The sequence below is a fragment of the Astyanax mexicanus genome, chromosome 11 (assembly GCF_023375975.1).
Source record: "Astyanax mexicanus isolate ESR-SI-001 chromosome 11, AstMex3_surface, whole genome shotgun sequence".
Classification (NCBI taxonomy): Eukaryota; Metazoa; Chordata; class Actinopteri; order Characiformes; family Acestrorhamphidae; genus Astyanax; species Astyanax mexicanus.
The window spans coordinates 47756961-47782663 of NC_064418.1; the positions used below are offsets into that span (position 1 = coordinate 47756961).

A 25703-nucleotide genomic window follows, 5' to 3' on the forward strand; every position below is an offset into this window, starting at 1 on the left:
CACTGCTGCTGTGATATTTGCTGACCTTCGGGGAGACATCACTCTTCAAACACAGCTGATAGCAGAAGATTCAGATTCAGAAGATCCTCACTGATCCTAACTGTTCTGCACTTATGATCTGCTTTGATTGACATAGGGAAGTCAAAAGAAAGAAAATGGTGTGTTCTGCAGTTTCCCAATCAGAGCCACTTCCTTTCCTCTGCTGATCTTTTTCACTTCCCTTAAGACTGTAGAGAGTTTCAAACATTACTAATATTGTTTTATGGGGACCATCCAATTGCTGTCACATCAAAATGGTTCAAAGGGTTAATGTTCTGGTATCAGGCCTGGACCCTCTGTTATCTGTGATGTACATTAATACATTAATATAGGAGAGAAGTAGAGCTGTATCTGGGGATGAAAGGTAATGGAACATTGAGTATTGGCTGGGTATATATCTGAGGCTCAGTCAATAAAGCGTTACCATTATTATTATTATTTTTTAAATAAACAAAGTGTGCAGGAATTCAACAGTGTTGAGGAGAACTCTGTTAAGAATTGCAGAGCATAGGGAATGATTTGGGATTGGTCTGTAAATGCTAATGTGTAAGGCTCTTTAAAAATATAAAACCCAGGCCAGGCTATGCCCCTTAAACAGGAACTGAGAAAACAAGAATATGAGAAATCATATCTCACATCAGTTTGCCAAGAGATGTGAACACATACCCAACACTTTAGAAACTATACTGTGGTTACAGTAAGCTTTTTATACTGATTTGGCAGTTTACCAGCAGCAGTCTTGTGTCGTGTCAGACTCCAAAATATTGGCATTAAAAAGATATATAAAGATAAAGAGCTTTATCTGGTACCAAACAGTTTTGCCCTCCTGTTATGGTTACTCTAAAAATCAGCGATAATATTAGCGTAATATTAGAGCAGGGGAGACCGGTAATGGTTGTAACACTTCTTGCTTCAGCACCTGTAAATCACTTAATTTTCTAACTAGAACTCAAATTTTAATATGAATTATACACACGTTTACTACAATTGGCCCTATGTGATTACCATAGACCTCGTGAGTTGAAGTAAAATACATGGTGTTCCTTTGTTACAACCTACCCCACTACCGAGGTAGGTTGTAACAGTTAGACAAAAGAAAAAAACAGAAGCCACATCTTTTAATGGTTTATTTGAAGTTGGATAAAACTACATTAAATAGCACAAGCATTAATACAAATGACTATGAAACATGATAACATTTATTGGCCCTAAGCAAATAAAAACATACAGAACATATAGAAGCTGGCATACAGGTCAATACAGAATCCATAGAAAACTGTTAAATATATCGTAAATTAAATATTGTAAAGAAGACAACAGAAAATTGTTTTTATTCACTTTCAGTAGTGGTTTAGAACTGGACAATGCACAACAGGAGATGTGTTGGAGATTTTCAGTCATTCAGCCAGAAAAACAAATCTGTGTGTTGGGTGGGGGCAGGGCAGTTTACAGCTTAGTACTTATAAATATATACTGTTTTATGAATATGCTTTAAACATGTTTAAAGCCAGAGTTGGGATCTGGAATGGTTTTAGGTGTGTCCCTGCCTATTTTATGCTCTGCTCTGTGTGCACTTGTGTTTCTTGAGTGTTTGTAAATGCCTGAAGCTCACTGCACACTCTGAGCACTGATATGGTTTCTCTCCAGTGTGAATGCGCTGGTGTACTCTGAGATCACTTTGTTTAATAAAACTCTTCCCACAGTCTGGGCACTGATACGGTTTATCTCGAGTGGGAACACACTGGTGTGTTTGTAGATGACTCTGATCCTTAAAACTCTTCCCACATCCTGGGCACTGATACGGTTTCTCTTCAGTGTGAATACGCTGGTGTCGCTGGAGACTCATCCGTGTAGTAAAACTCCTGCCGCAGTCTAAGCATTGAAACGGCTTCTCTCCAGTGTGAACGCGAAGGTGGTATTGAAAATGACTTTGACTAATAAAGCTCCTCCCACATTCTGAACACTGAAATGGTTTCTCTCCAGTGTGAATGCGCTGGTGGCATTTGAGAGTACTACGGAAATTAAAACTCTTCCCACAGTCTGAGCAGCAATACGGTTTCTCTCCAGTGTGAATGCGCTGGTGAAGTCTGAGATCACTCTGTGCAATAAAACTCTTTCCACAATCTGGGCACTGATACGGTTTATCTCCAGTGTGAATGCGCTCATGTCTTTGAAAAGAAGTCTGATGATTAAAACTCTTCCCACACTCCGAGCAGTAATATAGTTTTTGTTCTGTGTGAAGGATCTGGTGTTTTCGGAGATAACTCAGTTGATTAAAACTCTTCCCACAGTCTGAGCAGTGATATGGTTTATCTCCAGTGTGAATGTGCTGGTGTCTTTTAAGAGTACTCTGGCAATTAAAATTTTTCCCACAGTCTGGGCAGTGATACGGTTTATCTCCTGTGTGAATGCGCTGGTGTTTCTTGAGATGACTTGAACTATTAAAACTGTATCCACAGTCTGTGCAGTGAAACGGTCTCTCTCCTGTGTGAATGCGCTGATGTTGCTTCAGATTACTCAGACTATTAAAGCTCTTCCCACAGTCTGAGCAGGGGTGAGTTTTCTTCTTGCCTGTACTTTCTTGCATGTGGCTGTGAGGTGTAGGGGAGGGTGTTTGCTGAGTATCCGAGATTTCTGTGGATGCCATGTTGTCCCCTTCGTTCAGCAGCTTAAAATCTTCGGATTGTATTTCTGAAGCTAAACTTCCTCCAGTTAGGAATGTTGACACTGGGATCAGGATTAGACTTGGAACAGCATAGCATTCAGTTCTGGAAGAAACACAGAAAAAAGAAAAATGTCAGAAAATCTAAGTTAGGGGAGGAAAATTTAAACAACTGAACTGGGGAACTCATTACGGGGGATCAACATTTAATGTGAAATCTTCATGCGAGTGAATTACTGAAGGCAATGAACTTGGTTAAAGAAAACTAGATAGCAGCAGCTTCGTACATGTAGTGCCATGGCTTGTGTAGGTGCTATCTTAATGAAGACCCAAGCCAGGACTTTTCTCTGTCTTTAGTCTCGTTTTGTCCATTGTGTTTATTTATACAACAGTTAGTTCCGACCTCACAATCTGATGGGTTGAGATGTGTTCTAACCGTGTGGATATTTGTGATAACAGCACGGCATTCTCACACTAAATGTGTATCACTCCACGGACACGTTGCCAAGTAAGGAACAGTCCGTATTAAAGCATATTCATTAAAGCATATTGATTTATTGTCTTCATTTTGTAAAATAACGTGTTGCATTAAAGCAATAAGAACAATCAAGATTTTTAGGGAAAATTAAAGCATTTTAAGTGCGCCTTATAGAGAAAAAAATACGTACTTTATGTACACAAACTGACTCTGGCGTGGAGAAACACGTGACAATAAGTCAGTTAATATGCATGAAGTAGTTTATAAACAGCAGCAAAATTTAACCCTTTAATCCAGCAGACAGGAGAATTATTCCCCCAATAAATCACTGCTCAGTTTTTTGAAAGTAGCTCCTAAATCTCCTGTCCATCTTAAATAATGCAGAATTAAAGTGCTGAATGTGTGTGTAAATCTAGAGCAGTATTTCTGTTTCTATGTGGAAGAGAGGAGCATCTCCTTACCTGCAGCAGGTGATCTGATGATGGTGTTCCTCCAGGAGATCAGTCTGAGTACAGAGGTGTGGAGCTGCTGCTGATCAGAGCTGGATCTTCTGCTGCTCCACTTTACTGGAGATCGGGGCGAAACCTGCAGCCTCCTTCCATTATTCACCTACAGAGAATCCAGTCTTTACTTTAAACCACAGGAAACACCTGTCCAACCCGCGCTCTAACTATCAGCACCTGATCTGATCCAGAACAATAAACAGCCCTGAAGCACCTCAACCTCCAACAGTCTGCTGCTGCTGCAGTAAACACTCTAGTCCTACTCAGGAGACAACGGCGTCACATCCGGTCACTGGCTGTCAAAATAAAAGTCCTGTAACGCTGTGAGACTTAAATACATAATATACGTAGACGCTTAAGGTAAATTCGTTAGATAACATAAGCTTAAATAGACTGGTTAAAAAATAGTTATTTTAAATGTTTTTTTTTATTACAAACACTTTAGTTTCCTTTCTTTGTTTTCCCTCTTTTTCCCCCGACTGCCACTCTTAAGGATGTAATTTTAGGTCCTGTTCTCATGTGTGGTGAGGTGGTGCAGCCACAGATTACTGACTCAAAACCAGCTCTGGGCAGCTACACCAAAAATACATGATCACTTCAATAATCCTGTAAAGTCAGTTACACTTCCCCATATATCTGCCTACCATCATATACATTTGTCTATAAATATATCTATTTGATTATTTTGTCAAAGAGCGACTCTTAATTTCCAAATATTTTTGTTAAACTCTTTGATTTAAATGAAATTTAACTAAAATCTACACTTCAATTGCATCTCAAGTTGTTTTTAGTTGTAATCTATTGTGGTGGCATACTAAGGGGAAAACACTGAAGATAATTTCACTGTCCAAATATTTGTGGGCCTTTTTAAATATTTTATTATAGCAACTCTGCACCTTATGCTCAATACACCTCACATAAATCAGCAGATATAACTCCTTCAACCACCACACTAAAGAGGGTGCCCAGTTCATCTCTTTTAATGGTTTATTTGAAGTTTGACAAAACTACAAGAAATACAACATGCATATGAACCTCAACACATTAATACAAATTACTATGAAACATGATAATTACACTAAACCCTATGCAAATCAAAAACATACAGAACAGATGGAAGCTGGCATACATGTCAGTACAAAATCCATGGAAAACAGTTAAATATATAGAGATGGCATTAAGGTCAGTCAATGGGTTTTCATTGTTACTGGTGCTGTCAAGAGTTCAAGTCATGGTCAGGTAAATCTCTGTCATGGTTAAAAGGCAAGTCAAAAAGTTCACCTGGACATTAAGAGTACCCATACTCGGAAGTGTCTTTAATTGGACAACCATGGCCAAGCAACAGCCCCCTGCTCTTCTGCACTCTGACTACTTTGGTTGCAGAGTTCTGCAGCCACCTTTGTCCAACAGCAGGTTCTGAGTCTGGTTAGTAAGGCTGTGAGTAAGTCAGTAAGTCTCATGAAAAAACAGGAACTTAAATATGTATTACATATCAAATCAAATGATGCTGTACTTTAGTTTAAACCATCAATCAATTACAGCTTGCTGTATTATAATAATGAACAATTATAGTATGTATTAATGTGTTAATATAACAAAATTGGTATAAAAGACAACAGAATATCTACTGTGTTTTTTATTCACTTTCAATAGTGGAGTTAAAATGAGTGTAAAATGAGTTGACTTCCAATTGATTACAACTAGACAGTGCACACTGGGGGATGCATTGGAGATTTTCTGCAGATTACAGCCGAAGATGAGGTCAAAGTTGGTGGCATAATTAACTTGTGATTTAAAAAAAAATTATGCGTTACTGATTCCAAATGAATGAGATGCATTAACTCTTTAACATTGACAGCCATACACACATACATATATAGTGTTATACAGATATACTGGATCTCATCTACTTCAGGATCTCTGGCTTGTAAGGATATATTCAGTATACGGCCTGAAAGCTGGACATAACATTTAGTACCTATAACTATACATTGTTTTATGAATATGCTTCAGAAATTGTCAGGGTTGGGATCTGGAATGGTTTTTGCACTTGTGTGTCTTAAATGTTGTGAAATGCCTGAAGCTCTTTGCACACTCTGAGCAGTGATATGGTTTCTCTCCAGTATGAATGCGCAGGTGTACTTGTAAACTAGTCTGATAAGTAAAACTCTTCCCACATTCTGTGCAGTGATATGGTTTCTCTCCAGTGTGAATGCGCTGGTGTCGCTGGAGACTTTCCTGTGCAGTAAAACTCTTGCCACAGTCTGAGCATTGAAACGGCTTCTCTCCAGTGTGAAAGCGCTGGTGGTTTTGGAGATAATTCTTGCGAGAAAAACTCTTCTCACAACCTGGGCACTGATACGGTTTCTCTCCAGTGTGAATACGCTGGTGTCGCTGGAGACTCATCCGTGTAGTAAAACTCTTGCTGCAGTCTGAGCATTGAAACGGCTTCTCTCCAGTGTGAACGAGCTGATGGTATTGGAAATGACCCTGACTAGTAAAACTCCTCCCACAGTCTAAACACTGATACGGTTTCTCTCCTGTGTGATGGCGCTGGTGGCATTTGAGATTACTCAGAACATTAAAACTCTTCCCACAATCTGGGCAGTAATATGGTTTCTCTCCAGAGTGAGTGCGCTGGTGTTCTCTGAGATTACTTTGTGCAGTAAAACTCTTCCCACACTCTAGGCACTGATACGGTTTCTCTCCAGTGTGAATGCGCTGGTGTTTTTTAAGGGAACTCGGATGATTAAAACTGTTCCCACAGTCTGAGCAGTGATATGGTTTATTTCCAGTGTGAATGCGCTGATGTATTCGGAGATAACTCAGACGATTAAAACTCTTGCCACAGTCTAAGCAGTAACATGGTTTATGTTCTATGTGAATGCGCTCGTGTTTTCGGAGATAACTCTTTTGGTTAAAATTCATTCCACACTCTGAGCAGTGATACAGTTTCTCTCCAGTGTGAATTCGCTGGTGTTTTTTAAGGGTACACTGCCGATTAAAACTTTTCCCACAGTCAGAGCAGTGAAACGGTCTCTCTCCTGTGTGAATGAGCTGGTGTTGTTGGAGACGACTCGGACTATTATAGCTCTTTCCACACTCTGAGCAGTGATACGGTTTGACTCCAGTGTGAATTCGCTGGTGTTTTTTAAGGGTACACTGCCGATTAAAACTTTTCCCACAGTCTGAGCAGTGAAACGGTCTCTCTCCTGTGTGAATGAGCTGGTGTCGGTGGAGACGGCTCGGACTATTAAAGCTCTTCCCACACTCTGAGCAGTGATACGGTTTCTCTCCAGTATGAATTTGCTGGTGTTTTTTAAGGGTACACTGCCGATTAAAACTTTTCCCACAGTCTGAGCAGTGAAACGGTCTCTCTCCTGTGTGAATGAGCTGGTGTCGGTGGAGACCACTTGGACTATTAAAACTGTTCCCACAGTCTGAGCAGAGGTGAGTTTTCTTCTTGCCTGTACTTTCTTGCATGTGGCTGTGAGGTGTAAGAGAGGGTGTTTGCTGAGTATCTGAGATTTCTCTGGATGCCATGTTCTCCCCTTCGTTCAGCAGCATGGAATATTTGGTGAAATCTTCTGATTGCATTTTTGCAGCTAAACTTCCTCCAGTTAGTAATGTTGACACTGGTATCAGAAGATGACTTGGAACAGCATAGCATTCAGTTCTGGAAGAAACACAGAAAAAAGAAAAATGTCAGAAAATCTAAGTCGGGGGAGAAAAATGGAAACAACTGAATTGGGGAACTCAAGGGGGATAAAGATTTGACTTGGACACTGACAACTGATTCTTTAGTAGGATTGTAGGTACTAAATTTAAAGATAAACAGAGAGCGTTCTTGTGTAATTAAATAATTTAGCTGCAACAATCATAAGTTACATCACAAAAAGATCAATAGGCGCATTCAAGACGCAATCTCACTAAGTATAGACCATATGGCTTCCAAATGCCATTAGACTCCTACCCACCCTATACCACAAGGGGGGTATCAAGAGGGTGAATAAAGCTTCACCAGTGCAACCAACACATCTAAACTGAACATACAACAGAAAAAGCTGACTGCAGAGCATGCTGTTATTACATTAAAAAACGTAAATAAAATCACCTTCGTCCCATACTCATATATTTATCTTAAAGGTCCAATCACAAAATTAAAAAAAAAAGTTAAAACTCCACAGACGAAAAATGAGCAATATAAATCCCATGTTTTCCACAAAGTACTCAAAACTTCAAGAACACTATATGCAGAAGCTGTAGTATTGGGATACCTGCTCATTAAATGATTCTTCTGAAATCAAGGGTTTTAAAAATGTACAGGCTAGAAACCATTACTAACCAGTGCTACAAACAAGCTGAAAGCTGCTATTAAAGCAACAAGGTGATCACCACTGTCATACAGTGGTGTCTTTATTCTTTACGCTCAAATGATTGCTATCTCCTCAATGTTCCCAAAGTTCGCACTGAACTCGGCAAACGCTCCTTTATGCATTCTGCACCTGCTGCCTGGAATTCATTGCAGAGTACTCTGAAACTGAAGGAACTTATTTCCCTTAGAACATTTAGAAATTTTGTAAGAAACCTGGAATCAGCCTCTTATTGTTTCTGTTCATGTTTTGTGTGAAGGTCCTGTTATTCAACCATATTGACCCATCCAGACTGTATATTGTACATTACTGTTTGATTCCTTATTGTTTGATTCTTTGTTTTATGGCTTATCTGTGAACTGTCTGTTTTAAATGTTGAAACTGATGTTTAGGCTGCTGTCTTGGCCAGGCTTCCCTTGAAAAAGAGATCATTGTGTCTCAATGGGACCGATCTGGTTAAATAAAGGCTAAATAAATAAAATTAAAATACAAAAAACTCCAAAATGTCCAAATGTGCAACTTAACAGACCATTCTCAACATGTACCAGCCACAGACCAGCAACCCCTACCCACACTAACCAGCTTTTAGAAAAAAAAACTTTTAAAATTAGTTCTAAAATGAACTGCTATGTTGAAAAATAACTGCACATTAATTGGAACTGTGGAACATTTGCATATATTAATGTTTCCACACTCACTACATCTACATGCTGAATATCACATGATCTATTTTCCACACAGTTTTATAATTGAACCTAAAGATCCACTAAAGAAACCTAAAAGACACTAAAGTTAAGCGACTAGAGCCGCAATAGGCCTTTATTATATTTCTTTAAAATTGTTTCGGGTGTTGATGGAGGGCAATGCCCTTATCCCGAGGGGCGTAATCACAATACATGTGCATTTTATAAGTGCAAACACAATGAACGATATCACGCTTATTAAAATGATTGAGGTCATGTCCATTTATTGAACGATAATTCGATAATATAAAATATTGTGACAGGCCTACCTGCAACAGGTGATCTGATGATGGTGTTCCTCCAGCAGATCAGTCTGAGTACAGAGGTGTGGAGCTGCTGCTGATCAGAGCTGGATCTTCTGCTGCTCCACTTTACTGGAGATCGGGGGGAAACCTGCAGCACCCTTCCATTATTCACCTACAGAGAATCCAGTCTTCACTTTAAACCACAGCAAACACCTGTCCAACCCGCGCTCTAACTATCAGCACCTGATCTGATCCAGAACAATAAACAGCCCTAAATCACCTCAACCTCCAACAGTCTCCTCCTGCTGCACTAAACACTCTGGTCCTGTTTAGGAGCCAATGGCGTCACATCCGGTAACTGGCTGCCAAAATAAAAGTTCTGTAACGCTGTGAGACTCAAATACATAATATACGTAGACGATTAAGGTAAATAATTTAAGATAACATGAGCTTAAATAGACTGGTTAAAAAATAGTTATTTTAAACGGTTTTTTTTATTACAAACACTTTAGTTTCCTTTCTTTGTTTTCCCTTTCTCCCCCCCCCCCCCCCCCCCCAACAACTACCACTTTTAGGGGTGTAGGTCCTGCTCTCATGTGTGATGAAGTGGTGAAGTCAAACCCAACTTTGGGCAGTTACACCAAAAGTACATAATCACCTCATATATCCTGTAAAATCAGTTACACTTCACCATATACCTGCCTACCATCATATACATCTGTCTATAAATATATCTATTTGGTTGTTTCTGGCAAACAGCCATTCTTAATTTCCAACCTTCATAGTATATTTTTGTTCTATCCTTTGAAATAAACCTGAAACCTACACTACAACTGCATCTCAAGTTGTTTTATTTCTAATCTAATGTGGCGGCATGCTGAGCCCAAATCATTAAAGATTGTGGCACTGTCCAAATATTTCTGGGCCTGATTGAACATACTATTATAGCACCTCAATACACCTCACACAAATCTGCAGATAGACAACTCCTCCAATCACCACACTGAAGAGGGTGCCCAGTTCCCCACTTTTAATGGTTTATTTAAAGTTTAATAAAACGACAAGAAATACAACATGCATATGAATTTCAACACCTTAATACAAATTACTATGAAACATAATAATTATACTAAGCCCTATGCAAATCAAAACACCCAGAACAGATAGAATCTGACATACAGGTTAGTACAGAATCCATAGAAAACAGTTAAATATACTTGACTACACTTGACCCGTTAAACCTCTGGCAGAGTTCTACAGCCACTTCTGTCCAAGTGCAGGTTCTGAGTCAGGTCAGTCAGTCTGTGAGTCAGTGGGACTGTACATACTCCATAGACAGGGAAAAAAAAATAGAAATACACAGATTTCCCAAACTCATGAAAACACAGGAACTCAAATATGTAATCACATATAAAATAAAAAATGTATTAATATAACAACATTTGTATAGAAGACGGCAGAAAATCTGCAGTATTTTTATTCACTTTCCATAGTGAAGTTAAAGCGTGTAAAATTGGTTCAGTTCATGTGAAAAGCCCAGCAGTCTGAACAGAGAACGACTCTGGCGTGTTACAACTGTACAGTGCACCCCGGGGGGTTGTGTTGAAGCTTTTCAGTCATTTAGCCAGAAACATAAATCTGTGTGTTAGGCGGGGCAGATTACTGAGGAAGTTTGGGTCAAAACTGGTGGTGTGATTAACTAAAAAAAAAAAGATAACGCATAACTGATTCCAAATTAATCGCATTACTAACGCTTTGACGTTAATATATACATACGTATATACATGTGTGTGTTTTGTGCTCTACAGACAGACTGGAGCTCATCTACTTCAGGATCTCTGGCTTGCAAGGATATATATATATATAGTGTATTGCCTGAAAACTGGACATAACACTTAGTATCTATAACTATACATTGTTTATGAACATGCTTCAGAAATTGTTTTAAGCCAGGGTTGGGATCTGGAATGGTTTTAGGTGTCACTGCCCATTATCATGACTGCTCTTTGTGCACTTGTGTTTTTTGAGTGTTGATAAATGCCTGAAGCTCACTGCACACTCTGAGCAGTGATATGGTTTCTCTCCAGTGTGAATGCGCTGGTGTTGTTTGAAACTATTCTGTTGCCTAAAACTCTTCCCACATTCTGTGCAGTGATATGGTTTCTCTCCAGTGTGAATGCGCTGGTGCCGCTGGAGAATTTCCTGTGCAGTAAAACTCTTGCCGCAGTCTGAGCATTGAAACGGCTTCTCTCCAGTGTGAACGCGCTGGTGGTATTGGAGTTGACTCTGACGAAAAAAACTCCTACCACATTCTGTGCATTGATACGGTTTCTCTCCAGTGTGAATGAGCTGGTGCCGCTGGAGACTCATCTGAGCAGTAAAACTCTTGCCACACTCTGAGCATTGAAACGGCTTCTCTCCAGTGTGAACGCGCTGGTGGTATTGGAAATGACCCTGACTAGTAAAACTCCTCCCACATTCTAAACACTGATATGGTTTCTCTCCTGTGTGAAGGAGCTGGTGGCATTTGAGAGCACTCAGGAATTTAAAATTTTTCCCACAGTCTGGGCAGTAATATGGTTTCTCTCCAGTGTGAATGCGCTGGTGTTCTCTGAGATTATTATGCGCAGTAAATCTCTTCCCACATTCTGGGCACTGATACGGTTTCTCTCCAGTGTGAATGCGCTGGTGTTTTTGGAGATAACTTGGATGATTAAAACTGTCTCCACAGTCTGAGCAGTGATATGGTTTCTCTCCAGTGTGAATGCGCTGGTGTTTTTGGAGATAACTCTGCCGATTAAAACTCCTTCCACAGTCTGAGCAGTAACATAGTTTATATTCTGTGTGAATGCGCTGGTGTTTTTGGAGATAGCTCTTGTGAGTAAAATCCATCCCACACTCTGAGCAGTGATACGGTTTTTCTCCAGTGTGAATGTGCTGGTGTCTTTTAAGGGTACTCAGCTGATTAAAACTTTTCTCACAGTCTGTGCAGTGATATGGTTTCTCTCCAGTGTGAGTGAGCTGGTGTGATTTAAGTGTACTCAGCAGATTAAAACTTTTCTCACACACTGAGCAGTGATACGGTTTTTCTCCAGTGTGAATGTGCTGGTGTGTTTTAAGGGTACTCTTCTGACTAAAACTTTTCCCACAGTCTGTGCAGTGAAACGGTTTCTCTCCTGTGTGAATGCGCTTGTGATTTTGGAGAGAACTCAGACTAATAAAACTGCTCCCACAGTCTGAGCAGAGGTGAGTTTTCTTCTTGCCTGTACTTTCTTGCATGTGGCTGTGAGGTGTAGGAGAGGGTGTTTGCTGAGTATCTGAGATTTCTCTGGATGCCATGTTCTCCCCTTCGTTCAGCAGCATGGAATATTTGGTGAAATCTTCTGATTGCATTTTTGCAGCTAAACTTCCTCCAGTTAGTAATGTTGACACTGGTATCAGAAGATGACTTGGAACAACATAGCATTCAGTTCTGGAAGAAAAACAGAAAAAAGAAAAATGTCAGAAAATCTAAGTTAGGGTGGAAAATGGAAACAGCTGAATTGGGGAACTCCTTATGGGGGGTCAAGATTTGACTCAGACAGTCAACTGATTCTTTAGTAGGATTGTAGGTATTAAATTCACAGATAAACAGAGAGCGTTCCTGTGTAACTAAATAATTTAGCTGCAACAATCAGGAGTTACATCACAAAAAGATCAATAAGCGCATTCAAGACGCAAACTCACTAAGTATAGAACTATATGGCTTACAAAAGCCATTAGACTCTTACCCACCCTATACCACAAGAGGGTATCCAGAGGGTGAATAACACTTTACCAGTGCAACAAACACAACTAAACTGAACATATAACAGAGAGAAGGGTAACTGGAGAGCATGCTGTTATTATATAAAAAAGTAAATAAATGCTCTTCGTCTCTTACTCAGAAATTTATCTTAAAGGTCCACTCATAAAATTTAAAAAAAGTTTAGGCTCCACAAAAAATATTGCAATATAAATCCACCATCTACCACCCACACTAAACAGCTTTTAGGAATAACTCTACCATTTAGCTCTAAAATTAACTGCTACATTCTGCCAATAACTGCACGTTAATTAACACAATGTGGAACATCTGCATATATTAATATTTACACACGCATCTACATCTACAGGCTAAATATCACATGATCTATATTAACATATAGTATTAATAGATTAAAAAGATATACTGTATTTTTCGGATTATAATGGGTCTGTTGGTTTTTGGGAAAATTAAAGGATTTTAAGTGTGCCTTATATTGTGAAAAATCTATAGAGTTAGTTTGCATGAAGGAGTTTATAAACAATAACACCACAATTTAACCCTTTAGTCCCGCAGACAGGAAAATTATTCCCAAATCGCCTGTTCATCTTAAATAATGCAAAACGAAAGTGCTGAATGTGTGTGGAAGAGTGGAACATCTCCATACCTGCAGCAGGTAAGCTGACGGCGTTCCTCCGGTAGAGCAGTCTGAGTACAGAGGTGTGGAGCTGCTGCTTATCAGAGCTGGATCTTCTGCTGCTCCACTTTACTGGAGATCGGGGGGAAACCTGCTGCACCCTTCCATTATTCACCTACAGAGAATCCAGTCTTTACTTTAAACCACAGCAAACACCTGTCCAACCCGCGCTCTAACTATCAGCACCTGATATGAGCCAGAACAATAAACAGCCCTGAATCTCCTCAACCTCCAACAGTCTGCTGTTGCTGCACCTAACACATTAGCGTCACATCCGCTAACCAGCTGTCAAAATAAAAGTCCTGAAACGATGTGAGGCTCATTGGGCTGTCCTTGCCCAGGTCCTGGAGTACCTCCCTGAAATACATTTATACATATGTACATTTGTCTATAAATATTTCAGCCACTCTTAATTTTATATAGTATATTTTTGTTCAACCCCTTCAATTAAACCTGAAATCTACACTTCAACTGCATCTCAAGTTGTTTTTATTTCTTATCTAATGTGGCGGCATGCTGAGCCCAAATCACTGAAGATTATGTCATTGTCCAAATATTTCTGGGCCTGATTGAGCATTTTATTATAGCAACTCTGCACCTTATTCTCAAAACCCCTCACATAAAAATCAGCAGATAGACAACTAATCCAATCACCACACTGAAGAGGATGCCCAGTTCATGTCTTTTAATGGTTTATTAGAAGTTGGATAAAACTACAAGAAATACAACAAGCATATGAACTTCAACACATTTATACAAATTGCTATTAAACATGTTTTGATTTGCCCAATGGAACATATGGAAGCTGGTATACAGGTCAATACAGAAAATCCATAGAAAACAGTTAAATATACAGGGATGACATCAAGGTCAGTCAATGGGTATTCGTTGATACTGGTGCTGTCAAGAGCTCAAGTCATGGTCAGGTTAATCCCGGCCATGGTTCAAAGGTGGACCCATACTCAGAAGTGTCTTTAATTGGACCACCATGGACAAGCAACAGCCCCCTGCTCTTCTGCACTCGGACTGCTCTGCTTGGAGCCACGTCCTGTGTATGTCTGCTACGGCCAGCTAACTGACAACATAGAAGACAGAAGAATCCTCACCTGTATCCACCTTTTCATCTCTTCATGTCACAAGTGAACACTTTTGGATTAGTAGTACTTACACCTTTCTTATTTGGCCATAGAAATGTATAAGTAACTGTCACTGTCCAGGGTTTTGAGGAAGTGTCCCAGAGTGCAATTAGCAGCCAAATCATCCCATTCTATCTGGTAGGGCCTACGGTTCAAACTGCTTTTCTGTTCATTTAATGAGTTATCCAAACACCATTACAGTGACTGTACTTGACCTGTTAAACCTCTAGCAGAGTTCTGCAGCCACCTTTGTCCAACAGCAGGTTCTGAGTGGGGTTAGTCAGTCTGTGAGTCAGTGGGACTAAACATACTACATAGACAGGCAAAATAATATAATATAAAATAAGTACACAGTATAAAATAATAAAAGTACACAGTTTTCACGAACTCATGAAAACATATGAAATGTATGAATATAACAAAATTGAAGTATAGAATACAATAGAAAATCTACCGTATTTTATTCATTTTTCAATAGGGAAATTCAAATATGTAAAATGAGTTCAGTTCATGTGAAAAGCTCAGAGAGTCGAGTTCTGTAGCTGAGAACATAAAGCCATGTTTGGTTTTGTTGGTCCTCTCATGCAGAGAGAGGAAAAAACAGTTCAGATCTCCATGCAGCCAAAGAGAAAGAGGAGAAAGAAAGAAAGAAATTCTCCACAGATTCTTCATGCAACTAAATTATATGTAAAAGGGGTAAAAGTCCTGTACAGAGAAGAGGATAAGGGTTAAATATTACAGCTTTCACTCCCTGTGGTTATAATATCTTCCACTGAAAGCAGGACATAACACTTAGTACTTAAAACTATATGTTGTTTTATGAATATGCTTTAGCAACTGTTTAAAGCCAGGGTTGGAATCTGGAATGGTTTTAGGTGTTTCCCTGCCCATTTTCATGACTGCTCTGTGTGCACTTGTGTTTCTTAAGTGCTTTTAAATACCTGAAGCTCACTGCACAGTCTGAGCAGTAATATGGTTTCTCTCCAGTGTGAATGCGCTGGTGTACTCTGAGATCACTTTGTTTAGTAAAACTCTTCCCACAATCTGGGCACTGATACGGTTTCTCTCCTGTGTGAACGCTCAGGTGTGTTTGGAGATAACTCTGACACTTAAAACTCTTCCCACAGACTGAGCAGGGATATGGTTTCTCTCCAGTATGAATGCGCAGGTGTAGTTTGAAAGTAGTCTGATAAGTAAAATCCTTCCCACATTCTGTGCAGTGATATGGTTTCTCACCAGTGTGAATGCGCTGGTGTCCCTGGAGACTACTCTGTGTAGTAAAACTCTTGCCGCACTCTAAGCACTGAAATGACTTCTCTCCAGCGTGAATGCGCTGGTGGTATTGGAGATGACTCTGACTAGCAAAACTCATCTCACATTCTAAACACTGATACGGTTTCTCTCCTGTGTGAAGGCGCTGGTGGCACTTAAGACTGCTCAGAAATGTAAAACTCTTCCCACATTCTGGGCAGTGATACGGTTTCTCTCCAGTGTGAATGCGCTGGTGTACTTTTAGATCACTTTGTGTAATAAAACTCTTCCCACATTCTTGGCACTGATGCGGTTTTTCTCCAGTGTGAATGCGCTGGTGTTTTAAAAAAGAACTCTGATGAATAAAACTGTTCCCACACTCTGAGCAGTAATAGGGTTTATGTCCAGTGTGAATGTGCTGGTGTGTTTGGAGAGAACTCTGACGATTATAACTCTTCCCACAGTCTGAGCATTGATATCGTTTTTGTTCTGTGTGAATGCGCTGGTGTTTTTGGAGATAACTCTGTAGATTAAAATCCATCCCACAGTCTGTGCAGTGATATGGTTTCTCTCCAGTGTGAGTTCGCTGGTGTTTTCGAAGATAACTCTGGCAATTAAAACTTTTCCCACAGTCTGAGCAGTGATACGGTTTCTCTCCTGTGTGAATGCGCTGGTGTTGCTGGAGATTACTCCGAATATTAAAGGTCTTCCCACAGTCTGTGCAGTGAAACGGTTTCTCTCCTGTGTGAATGCGCTGGTGTTGCTGGAGACTACTCGGACCACTAAAGCTTTTCCCGCAGTCTGAGCATTGGTGAGTTTTCTTCTTTCTTCCTGTACTTTTTTGCATGTGGCTGTGAGGTGTAGGAGAGGGTGTTTGCTGAGTATCTGAGATTTCTCTTGATGCCATGTTCTCCCCTTCGTTCCGCAGCTTAGAATATTTGATAAAATCTTCTGATTGTATTTGTGCAGCTAAACTTCCTCCAGTTAGGAATGTTGACACTGGAATCAGGAGAAGACTTGGAACAGCATAGCATTCAGTTCTGGAAGAAATACAGAAAAATGTTAGCGGAGGAAAATGGAAATAAACTGAATTGGGGAACTCGTTATGGGGAATAAAGATTTGATTCAGACAGTGAACTGTTTCTTTAGTAGGTTTGTATTAAATTCTCAGATAAACAGGGAGGGTTCCTGTGTAATCAAATAATTTAGCTGCAACAATCATGAGTTACATCACAAAAAGAACAATAAATGCAGTATATATTAAATAAATATATTCTTAATCTTGATTTATGCTGTATGAATTTGCGTGAGGATGGTTTTTCGCATTTACTTTTTTGCGCAATTCCGTGCTTTACCACGTGGTGTCACTAATTCCCGCTCTCTGCGCAATCTTTTTAAAGGGATACGGACGCCTCAAACCTTCCTTAAAATTACACTCGTTTTCACGCCAAGTATTTCTTTATAAATCACTTGCGTAAGATGTTGTGCACGCACACGTTATGCGTGCGCACCCTTTATAAATGAGGGCCCAGAACTCCTGAATGATCCTCACACTTTACAAGTGTGAGAATTCTGTTTTTTTGACTGTAATGCACAGAAAAGAAGACTCCAATATTCTACTATAATCTTTTATTACAAATAAATCCAATTAACTAAAATATTGAATATATTTTTTTTATTTCTATTGCATTCAAAGCATTTGTGAAATATTTTATATCGACCTTTTTATTTTACAACAGAAAAAAAACATGATTAAAACATGTTCTAAATCACATAAAATTAGTAAAAAATTAGCTGTTAGTTAGTACTAGTAAAACTTTTTTTCCAGTGCAGTGTGTGGGGTTTCATTGGTTTATAAACTTGTTTACTGGCTAGTTCATGGTCTATATTTAGATGGACAACAGCTCTTAAATGATGTGTTATGTGCAACAAAACATTTGAAAAAAAAATCATGTAGCCCATTATAATGGATGCAGGGTCTGAAAGGGTTAATGTTTCCACACTTCCTATATCTACATGCTGATTATCACATGATATATTTTACATATAGTTTTATAATGGAACGTAAATATATACCATATTTTTCAGACTATAACGCACTATTTGGATGGAATTGGTTTCTCAGGGGGCCCTGGGGTAATTTTCTCTGTGATTTTATTTCCGTCTGGAACGTCCATGTATGTGTATTTCTCAGACGTCCTCTGGAAAATTACAGGCTGAAGAACCTACTGCTTTTCGCTGAGCTCTGTGGTTGTCCAGTAATTTTAAGCCTTATCCGGATGGGATTGGTTTCTCAGGGGGTCCAGGGTAATTTTCTCTCTGTTATTATTCCTGTCTGGAACGTCCACGTATGTGTTTTTCTCAGACGTCCTCTGAGAAAATTACAGGCTGAAGTACCTACAGCTTTTCGCTAAGCTATGTGGTTGTCTGGTAATTTTAAGCCCTTATCCAGGCGAGATTAGTTTCTCAGGGGGTCCTGAGGCAATTTTCTCTTTTATGGGGGTTTCTCAGAGGGTCCTGGGGTAATTTTCTCCTTTATGGGGGGGGTCCTCTGTGATTTTATTCCCATCCAGAACAAAAGCCCTATCCGGACAGGATTAGTTTCTCAGGGGGATATCTGTGAAAAATATTTCACACTTCTACTCAGTAATAAAACTCCTGCATCTCGACTGCAATAAAAAAAACAGGAGGACCAATGAATTTTTAGGCTTTCTCGATCACATGACATCGCGTTCAGTAGCTCCCTCATTTCCACTTGCTGTTGTGTTTAGGTCTGTCTCCGTGGAAACGCACGCCCAAGGTGTAATTACGGTGCGCGGCAGTGGACAAATAGCTATTTTATTAAACGTGAGATGAGATGTGCGTCTGGACGGGACTAAAATTAGTAGGTTTCCGTCAGATGACCACAGAGTTCAGCGAAAAACAGTAGGTAATTCAGCCTGTAATTTTTACAGAGGACGTCTGAGAAAAACACATTCATGGTCGTTCCGGAAGGAAACAAAATCACGGAGGGCCCCTCATAAAAAAAGAAAATTACCCCAGGACCCCCTGAGAAACTAATCCCGTCTGGACAGTGCGAAAAATGCGTACTTTATGTACAAAAACAGACTCTGGCGTGGAGAAACACGTCACCATAAAGAATATATCTATACAGTTAGTATGCATGAATGAGTTTATAAACAATAGCAGCACAATTTAACCCTTTAATCCAGCAGACAGGAGAATTATTTCCCCAATAAATCACTGCTCAAGGTTTGTAAGTAGCCCCTTAGTTAAATAGAGCAGAATAAAAGTGCTGAATGTGTGTGGAAGAGAGGAACATCTCCATACCTGCAACAGGTGAGCTGATGATGGTGTTCCTCCAGCAGACCAGTCTGAGTACAGAGGTGTGGAGCTGCTGCTGATCAGAGCTGGTTCTTCTGCTGCTCCACTTTACTGGAGATCGGGGGGAAACCTGCTGCACCCTTCCATTATTCACCTACAGAGAATCCAGTCTTTACTTTAAACCACAGCAAACACCTGTCCAACCCGCGCTCTAACTATCAGCACCTGATCCGATCCAGAACAATAAACAGCCCTGAAGCACCTCAACCTCCAACAGTCTCCTGCGGCTGCTGCTGCTGCACTAAACACTGTAATCCTGCTCAGGAGACAAAAGCGTCACATTCGGTAACCGGCTGTCAAAATAAAAGTCCTGTAACGATGTGAGGCTCATAAACATAATATACGTACACGCTTAAGTTAAATTAGTTTAGCTAAAAGGAGGTTACATAGACTGGTAAAAAAAAAAGTTATTTTATTACCACTCTTAAGAATGTAGGTCCTGTTCTCATGTGTGGATAAGTGGTGGAGCCAAACATTACTGACTCAAACCCAGCTCTGGGCAGCTAGTTACACCAAAAGTGAAGAATCACCTCAAAAAAACTGTAAAATCAGTTAAACTTCCCCATATACCTGCCTACCATCATAATCATTTGTCTATAAATATATCTATTTAGTTGTTTTGGCAAACAGCGACTCTTAATTTCCAACCTTCGTATTATATTTTTGTTCAACCCCTTAAATTAAATCTGAAATCTACACTAAAATGTCAAGGATTGTTATTTCTAATCCAATGTGGTGGCATGCTGAGCCCAAATCATTGAAGATTGTGGCACGGTCCAAATTGGCCTGGGCCTGATTGAATATACAGCTCTGAAAAAAATAAGAGACCACTTAAAAATGATCTGGTTCTCTGATTTTACAATTTATAGGTATATACTATAGTCAAGAACAACAAGACCGTGACTTAATTTAGAATCAAAACCAAGATTTTTTAGTAGTGGGGTCTGAGTCAAGAGCGAGACCAGATTAAAATATATACAAAAAAAAAACATTAAAAGTATCTTCTCTTATCAAAAATAATGCTTAATCTGTGTCTTATGTAAAACCTAATCAGAAGTCACCACATAAAGTCAACTGAATCAAATTCTATTAATTTGTATCATAAAATGTGAAAACAATCACAATTTGTCCTCAAAAGCTTGTTGCTAAGGTTAGCTAGCTCGTCACTAATGGCAGTTCTCTCCATGGCAACATTAGTATTTTAGCTAGCTCATCGCTAAGGTTAGCTAGCTCATGGCTAAGGTTAGCTACCTCATTGCTAAGGTTAGTTAGCTGATCGCTAGCTTTGGTTCTCTTCTCAGTATCATTATTGTGTTAGCTAGCTTGTCGCTAAGGTTAGCTAACTCGTCACTAATGTTAGTTCTCACCTCAATAACATTAGTATTTTTAGCTAGCTTACCGCTAAGGACAGTTCTCTCCCTGGTAACATAAGTATGTTAGCTAGCTTGCTGCTAATGTTAGTTAACTTGCTAGTTCGCACTTTCTTCTCCTTGTACTTTCTATCTAGATGTCTGGAAATTCCAAACAAGGTAGAGTCCGAGACTAGACCTAGACCGCTCGTTTTTGGTTTTGAGACCGGAGACTTGAGTACTACAACACTACTATAAACAACTGACAACATTTCTTCCATGTTACAAATACAAAAAATGTCATTTAGAGCATTTATTTGCAGAAAATAAATGGTAAAAAATAATGAAAAGGGTACAGTGCTTTCAAAGAGCTCTGCTTATACACCTCACATAAATCATCAGAGATTGACAACTTACCCAAATCACCACACTGAAGAGGGTGCCCAGTTTATCTCTTTTAATGGTTCATTTGAAGTTGGATAAAACTTCAAGAAATACAACACACATATGAACTTAAACACATTAATACAAATTACTATTAAACATGATAATGACACCTAACCCTATAAACATACAAACAGATGGAAGCTGACATACAGGTCAATACAGAATCCACAAAAAACTGTTAAATTTACAGGGATGGCATCAAGGTCAGTCAATGGTTCAAGTCCTGGTCAGGTAAATCTCGGTCATGGTTAAAAGGTAAGTCAAAAAGTTTATCTGGACATTTAGAGTACTCATGCTCAGAAGTGTCTTTAATTGGACCACGATGGCCAAGCAACAGCCGCCTGGTCTTCTGCATTTTGACTGCTCTGATCTTAGAGTTTTGCAGCAAAATAATATAATCACTCAAAATAATATAATCAGAAGTACACAGCTTTCACAAACTAATGAAAACCCAGGAACTCAAATATGTATCACATATAAAATCCAAAGATGCAATGCCTTAGTTTTCAACCATCAATTAATAACAGCTTGCAGTTTAATGGCCATGGAAAATTATTGTATGTCTTAATGTATTAATAACAAAATTAATATAGAAGACAGAAGAAAATTCACAGTTTTTTTTCACTTTTAATAGTGGAATTAAAATGTGTACAAATTAGTTCAGTTCATGTGTAAAGCTTAGCAGCTGGAAATCTTAACCGAGACCGGCTCTGGAGTGTTACAACTAGACAGTGCACACCAGGGGATGTGTTGGAGCTTTTCAGTCATTCAGCCAGAAAAAATAATCCATGTGTTGGGCGGTGGCAGGTCAGATTACGGTGAAAGTTGGGGTCAAAGTTGGTGGTGTAATTAAGTTGTGTTAAATATATATATATGCGTGTGTAAATTCTGCTCTACAGATATACTGGAGTTCATCTTCTTAAGGATCTCTGGCTTGTAATATATATTTAGTGTATGGCCTGAAAGCTGGACACAACACTTATAACTTATTATATATGTTGTTTTATGAATATGCTTAAGAAACTGTCTAAAGCCAGGGTTGGGATCTGGAATGGTTTTAACTCTCACTGCCCATTTTCTGCTGTGCTCTGTTTGCACTTGTGTGTCTTGAGTGTTTTTAAATACCTGAAGCTCACTGCACAATCTGAGCATTGATATGGTTTCTCTCCAGTGTGAATGCGCTGGTGTTCTTTGAGATGACTTTGTTTAATAAAACTCTTCCCACAATCTGGGCACTGATACGGTTTATCTCCAGTGTGAACGCTCTGGTGTGTTGTGAGATGACTCTGACACTTAAAACTCTTCCCACAGACTGAGCAGTGATATGGTTTCTCTCCAGTGTGATCGCGCAGGTGTAGTTTTAAACTAGTCTGATAAGTAAAACTCTTCCCACAGACTGAGCAGTGAAATGGTTTCTCTCCAGTGTGAATGCGCTGGTGTTCTTTGAAACTACTCGGAGAAGTAAAACTCTTACCACACTCTGTGCACTGATATGGTTTCTCTCCAGTGTGAGTGCGCTGGTGTTCCTGAAAACTAGTTTTATAAGTAAAACTCTTCCCACAGATCGAGCAGTGATATGGTTTCTCTCCAGTGTGAGTGCGCAGGTGTACTTTGATACCACTCTGAGAAGTAAAACTCTTTCCACATTCTGTGCACTGATATGGTTTCTCTCCAGTGTGAAAGCGCTGGTGTTCTTGGAGACTAGTCTTATAAGTAAAACTCTTTCCACATTCTGTGCATTGATATGGTTTCTCACCAGTGTGAATGCGCTGGTGTCGCTGGAGACTAGTCTGTGTAGTAAAACACTTGCCGCAGTCTGAGCACTGAAATGGCTTCTCTCCAGTGTGAAAGCGCTGGTGGTATTGGAGATGACTCTGACTAGTAAAACTCTTCCCACATTCTGAGCAGTGATACGGTTTCTCTCCTGTGTGAAGGCGCTGGTGGCATTTGAGATTACTCAGAAATTTAAAACTCTTCCCACAGTCTGGGCAGTGATACGGTTTCTCTCCAGTGTGAATGCGCTGGTGTATTTTGAGATCACTCTGTGTAACAAAACTCTTCTCACAATCTGGGCACGGATACGGTTTATCTCCAGTGTGAATGTGCTGGTGTGTTTGGAAAGAACTCTGATGATTAAAACTCTTCCCACACTCTGAGCAGTAATATGGTTTATGTCCAGTGTGAATGCGCTGGTGTTTTTGGAGATAACTCTGACAACTAAAACTCCTCCCACAGTCTGAGCAGTAATATGGTTTCTGTTCTGTGTGAAGGATCTGGTGTTTTCGGAGATAAGTCTGTTGATTAAAATCCATCCCACACTCTGAGCAGTGATATGGTTTCTCTCCAGTGTGAATGTGCTGGTGTCTCTTGAGGGTACACTGCCGGGTAAAACTTTTCCCACAGTCTGAGCAGAGAAACGGTTTCTCTCCTGTGTGAATGCGCTGGTGTTGGTGGAGACGACTCAGACTATTAAAACTGTTTCCACAGTCTGAGCAGGGGTGAGTTTTCTTCTTGCCTGTACTTTCTTGCATGTGGCTGTGAGGTGTAAGAGAGGGTGTTTGCTGAGTATCTGAGATTTCTGTGGATGCCATATTGTCCCCTTCGTTCAGCAGCTTAGAATATTTGGTGAAATCTTCTGATTGTATTTATGCAGCTAAAACTTCCTCCAGTTAGGAATTTTGACACTGGGATTAGAAGAAGACTTGGAACAGCACAGCATTCAGTTCTGGAAGAAACACAAAACAAGAAAAATGTCAGAAAATCTAAAACAATTGTAAAATAAAAACAATTGAATTGGGGAACTCTTTATAGGAGGCTGTATGTAGAGAAATAGGCTAGAAAACTCGCAGAACAGCACTGCATGTGTTTGACTTCACCAGAGACTAGACTCTTTAGGAAAACACCATTGAGGGTCTGTAAATGTTGATGTGTAGGGAACCCCACTCTTGGGCCACTCTTTTTGGATTCTGGGAGATTTTATCTGACTTGAGGGAATCAGGGAGCCGTTATTGATATGCGGTAGACTCACACAACTTCTGGATGACTTGTGATGGAAAACCATGAAACTATGCAGGACTCCTGAATGATCCTTACACTTTACACCCCCCTCGCCCAAAGAGCCCTTACCCCCACCATCGCTTTATCTACCAGCCACAGACCAGCAACCCCCATCCAAACTAACCAGCTCACTACATCTACATGCTGAACATCACATGATCTATTTTACACATAGTTTTAAAAGGGATCATAAAGATATCCTTTAAGTACACAAACAGACTCTGGCGTTGAGGCACACGTGACCATAAAGGAGATATATCCACAGTTAGTATGCATGAAGGAGTTTACAAACAACAGAAGCACAATTTAACCCTTTAATCCAGCAGATAGGAGAATTATTCCCCCAATAAATCACTGCTCACTGTTTGTAAGTAGCTCCTAAATCTCCCGTCCATCTTAAATAATGCAGAATAAAAGTGCTGAATGTGTGTGGAAGAGTGGAGCATCTCCATACCTGCACCAGGTGAGCTGATGGTGATGGCAGTCTGAGTACAGAGGTGTGGAGCTGCTGCTGATCAGAGCTGGATCTTCTGCTGCTCCACTTTACTGGAGATCGGGGGGAAACCTGCAGCACCCTTCCATTATTCACCTACAGAGAATCCAGTCTTTACTTTAAACCACAGCAAACACCTGTCCAACCCGCGCTCTAACTATCAGCACCTGATCTGATCCAGAACAATAAACAGCCCTGAATCTCCTCAACATCCAACAGTCTGCTGCTGCTGCAGTAAACACTCTAGTCCTACTCAGGAGACAACGGCGTCACATCCAGAACCTGGCTGTCAAAATAAAAGTCCTATACCGCTGTGAGACTCAATCAATATACAGGGGCTACGGAATGTATTCAGACCCCTTTAAATGTTTTACTCTTTGTTTTATTGCAGCTATTTGCTGAAATAAAAAAGTATATTTTATTTCTTATTAATGTACACTCAGCACTCAATTTTGACAGAAAAAAACGTTTAAAGTTTCTTTTTAAAAATAATAAAAAAGAAAAACTGAAACATTAGATTAGATAAGTATTCAGAGCCTTTGCTCAGTATTGAGTAGAAGCTCCCCTTTGAGCAAAAACTGCCATGATTCTTTACAGAAATAATGCAACAAGTTTTTTACACCTGGATTTGGGGATCCTCTCCAGTTCCATCAGGTTGGATGGTGAACGTTGGTGGAGAAGATGCCCTGTAGAGAGATGCTCTGTTGGGTTTAGGTCAGGGCTCTGGCTGAGCCAGTCAAGAATGGTACAGGATATCTATGGTCGTGGCCACATTTATCTTTTCTTCAGTTGCAACCAGTTTTCCTGTCCATGCAGCTGAAAAACACCCTCATAGCATGATGCTGCCACCACCATCCTTCACTGTTGGGAATGTATTGGGCACATCAGTTTTTCTTTTTTAATACACTTTTGCAATACTTTAATGTATTTTTTTCTACATTTCTGTCCAAGTGGAGAGGACAGTGATATTGTCATGCCAAATGAAAAAAAAAATTCAAGCAGCATTATTAATTTTTATTGTGATTTGACATTTTACAAACTAGTTGGATGATATAACCAAAA

The 25703-nt window shown here is 39.7% G+C and overlaps 5 protein-coding genes across 9 annotated transcripts; all 5 read right to left on the bottom strand.

The window, feature by feature from the left end:
• Positions 1 to 1151: 1151 nt before the first annotated feature.
• Positions 1152 to 2700, bottom strand: LOC125780486 (zinc finger protein 844-like; the record flags this gene model as incomplete). The annotated part of the gene is given in 1 exon segment (XM_049485423.1): positions 1152 to 2700. A coding segment is annotated over 1 exon segment (789 nt), but the record flags the coding sequence as incomplete, so codon positions are not given.
• Positions 2701 to 4646: 1946 nt separating this feature from the next.
• On the bottom strand, positions 4647 to 19675 carry LOC107196831 (gastrula zinc finger protein XlCGF26.1-like). 4 transcript variants are annotated; one of them, XM_049485411.1, is made up of 3 exons: positions 19390 to 19675; positions 9068 to 9215; positions 4647 to 7358 (listed from the first exon to the last, which is right to left on the bottom strand). In XM_049485411.1, the coding sequence occupies exon 3, from the start codon at positions 7277 to 7279 to the stop codon at positions 5702 to 5704; it is 1578 nt and encodes a 525-aa protein (XP_049341368.1). In that variant the 5' UTR covers positions 7280 to 7358; positions 9068 to 9215; positions 19390 to 19675; the 3' UTR covers positions 4647 to 5701. The 4 variants fall into 4 exon arrangements, with proteins under 4 accessions (XP_049341368.1, XP_049341371.1, XP_049341369.1 ...); XM_049485414.1 differs by lacking the exon at positions 19390 to 19675 and adding an exon at positions 13754 to 13772 and having other exon boundaries at positions 9068 to 9329; XM_049485412.1 differs by lacking the exon at positions 19390 to 19675 and adding an exon at positions 13640 to 13732.
• On the bottom strand, positions 10059 to 13646 carry LOC103032409 (gastrula zinc finger protein XlCGF26.1). Its single transcript, XM_049485415.1, has 2 exons — positions 13495 to 13646; positions 10059 to 12515 (listed from the first exon to the last, which is right to left on the bottom strand). Exon 2 carries the CDS (start codon positions 12434 to 12436, stop codon positions 11024 to 11026), a length of 1413 nt encoding a protein of 470 aa, XP_049341372.1. The 5' UTR covers positions 12437 to 12515; positions 13495 to 13646; the 3' UTR covers positions 10059 to 11023.
• Positions 15105 to 24942, bottom strand: LOC125805069 (zinc finger protein 501-like). 2 transcript variants are annotated; one of them, XM_049485416.1, is made up of 2 exons: positions 24603 to 24942; positions 15105 to 16951 (listed from the first exon to the last, which is right to left on the bottom strand). In XM_049485416.1, the coding sequence occupies exon 2, from the start codon at positions 16816 to 16818 to the stop codon at positions 15532 to 15534; it is 1287 nt and encodes a 428-aa protein (XP_049341373.1). In that variant the 5' UTR covers positions 16819 to 16951; positions 24603 to 24942; the 3' UTR covers positions 15105 to 15531. The 2 variants fall into 2 exon arrangements, with proteins under 2 accessions (XP_049341373.1, XP_049341374.1); XM_049485417.1 differs by lacking the exon at positions 24603 to 24942 and adding an exon at positions 19242 to 19390.
• Positions 22452 to 24226, bottom strand: LOC125804993 (zinc finger protein 781-like). Its single transcript, XM_049485134.1, is given in 2 exon segments — positions 22452 to 23159; positions 24218 to 24226. Coding segments are annotated over 2 exon segments (717 nt in total).
• Positions 24943 to 25703: the final 761 nt, after the last annotated feature.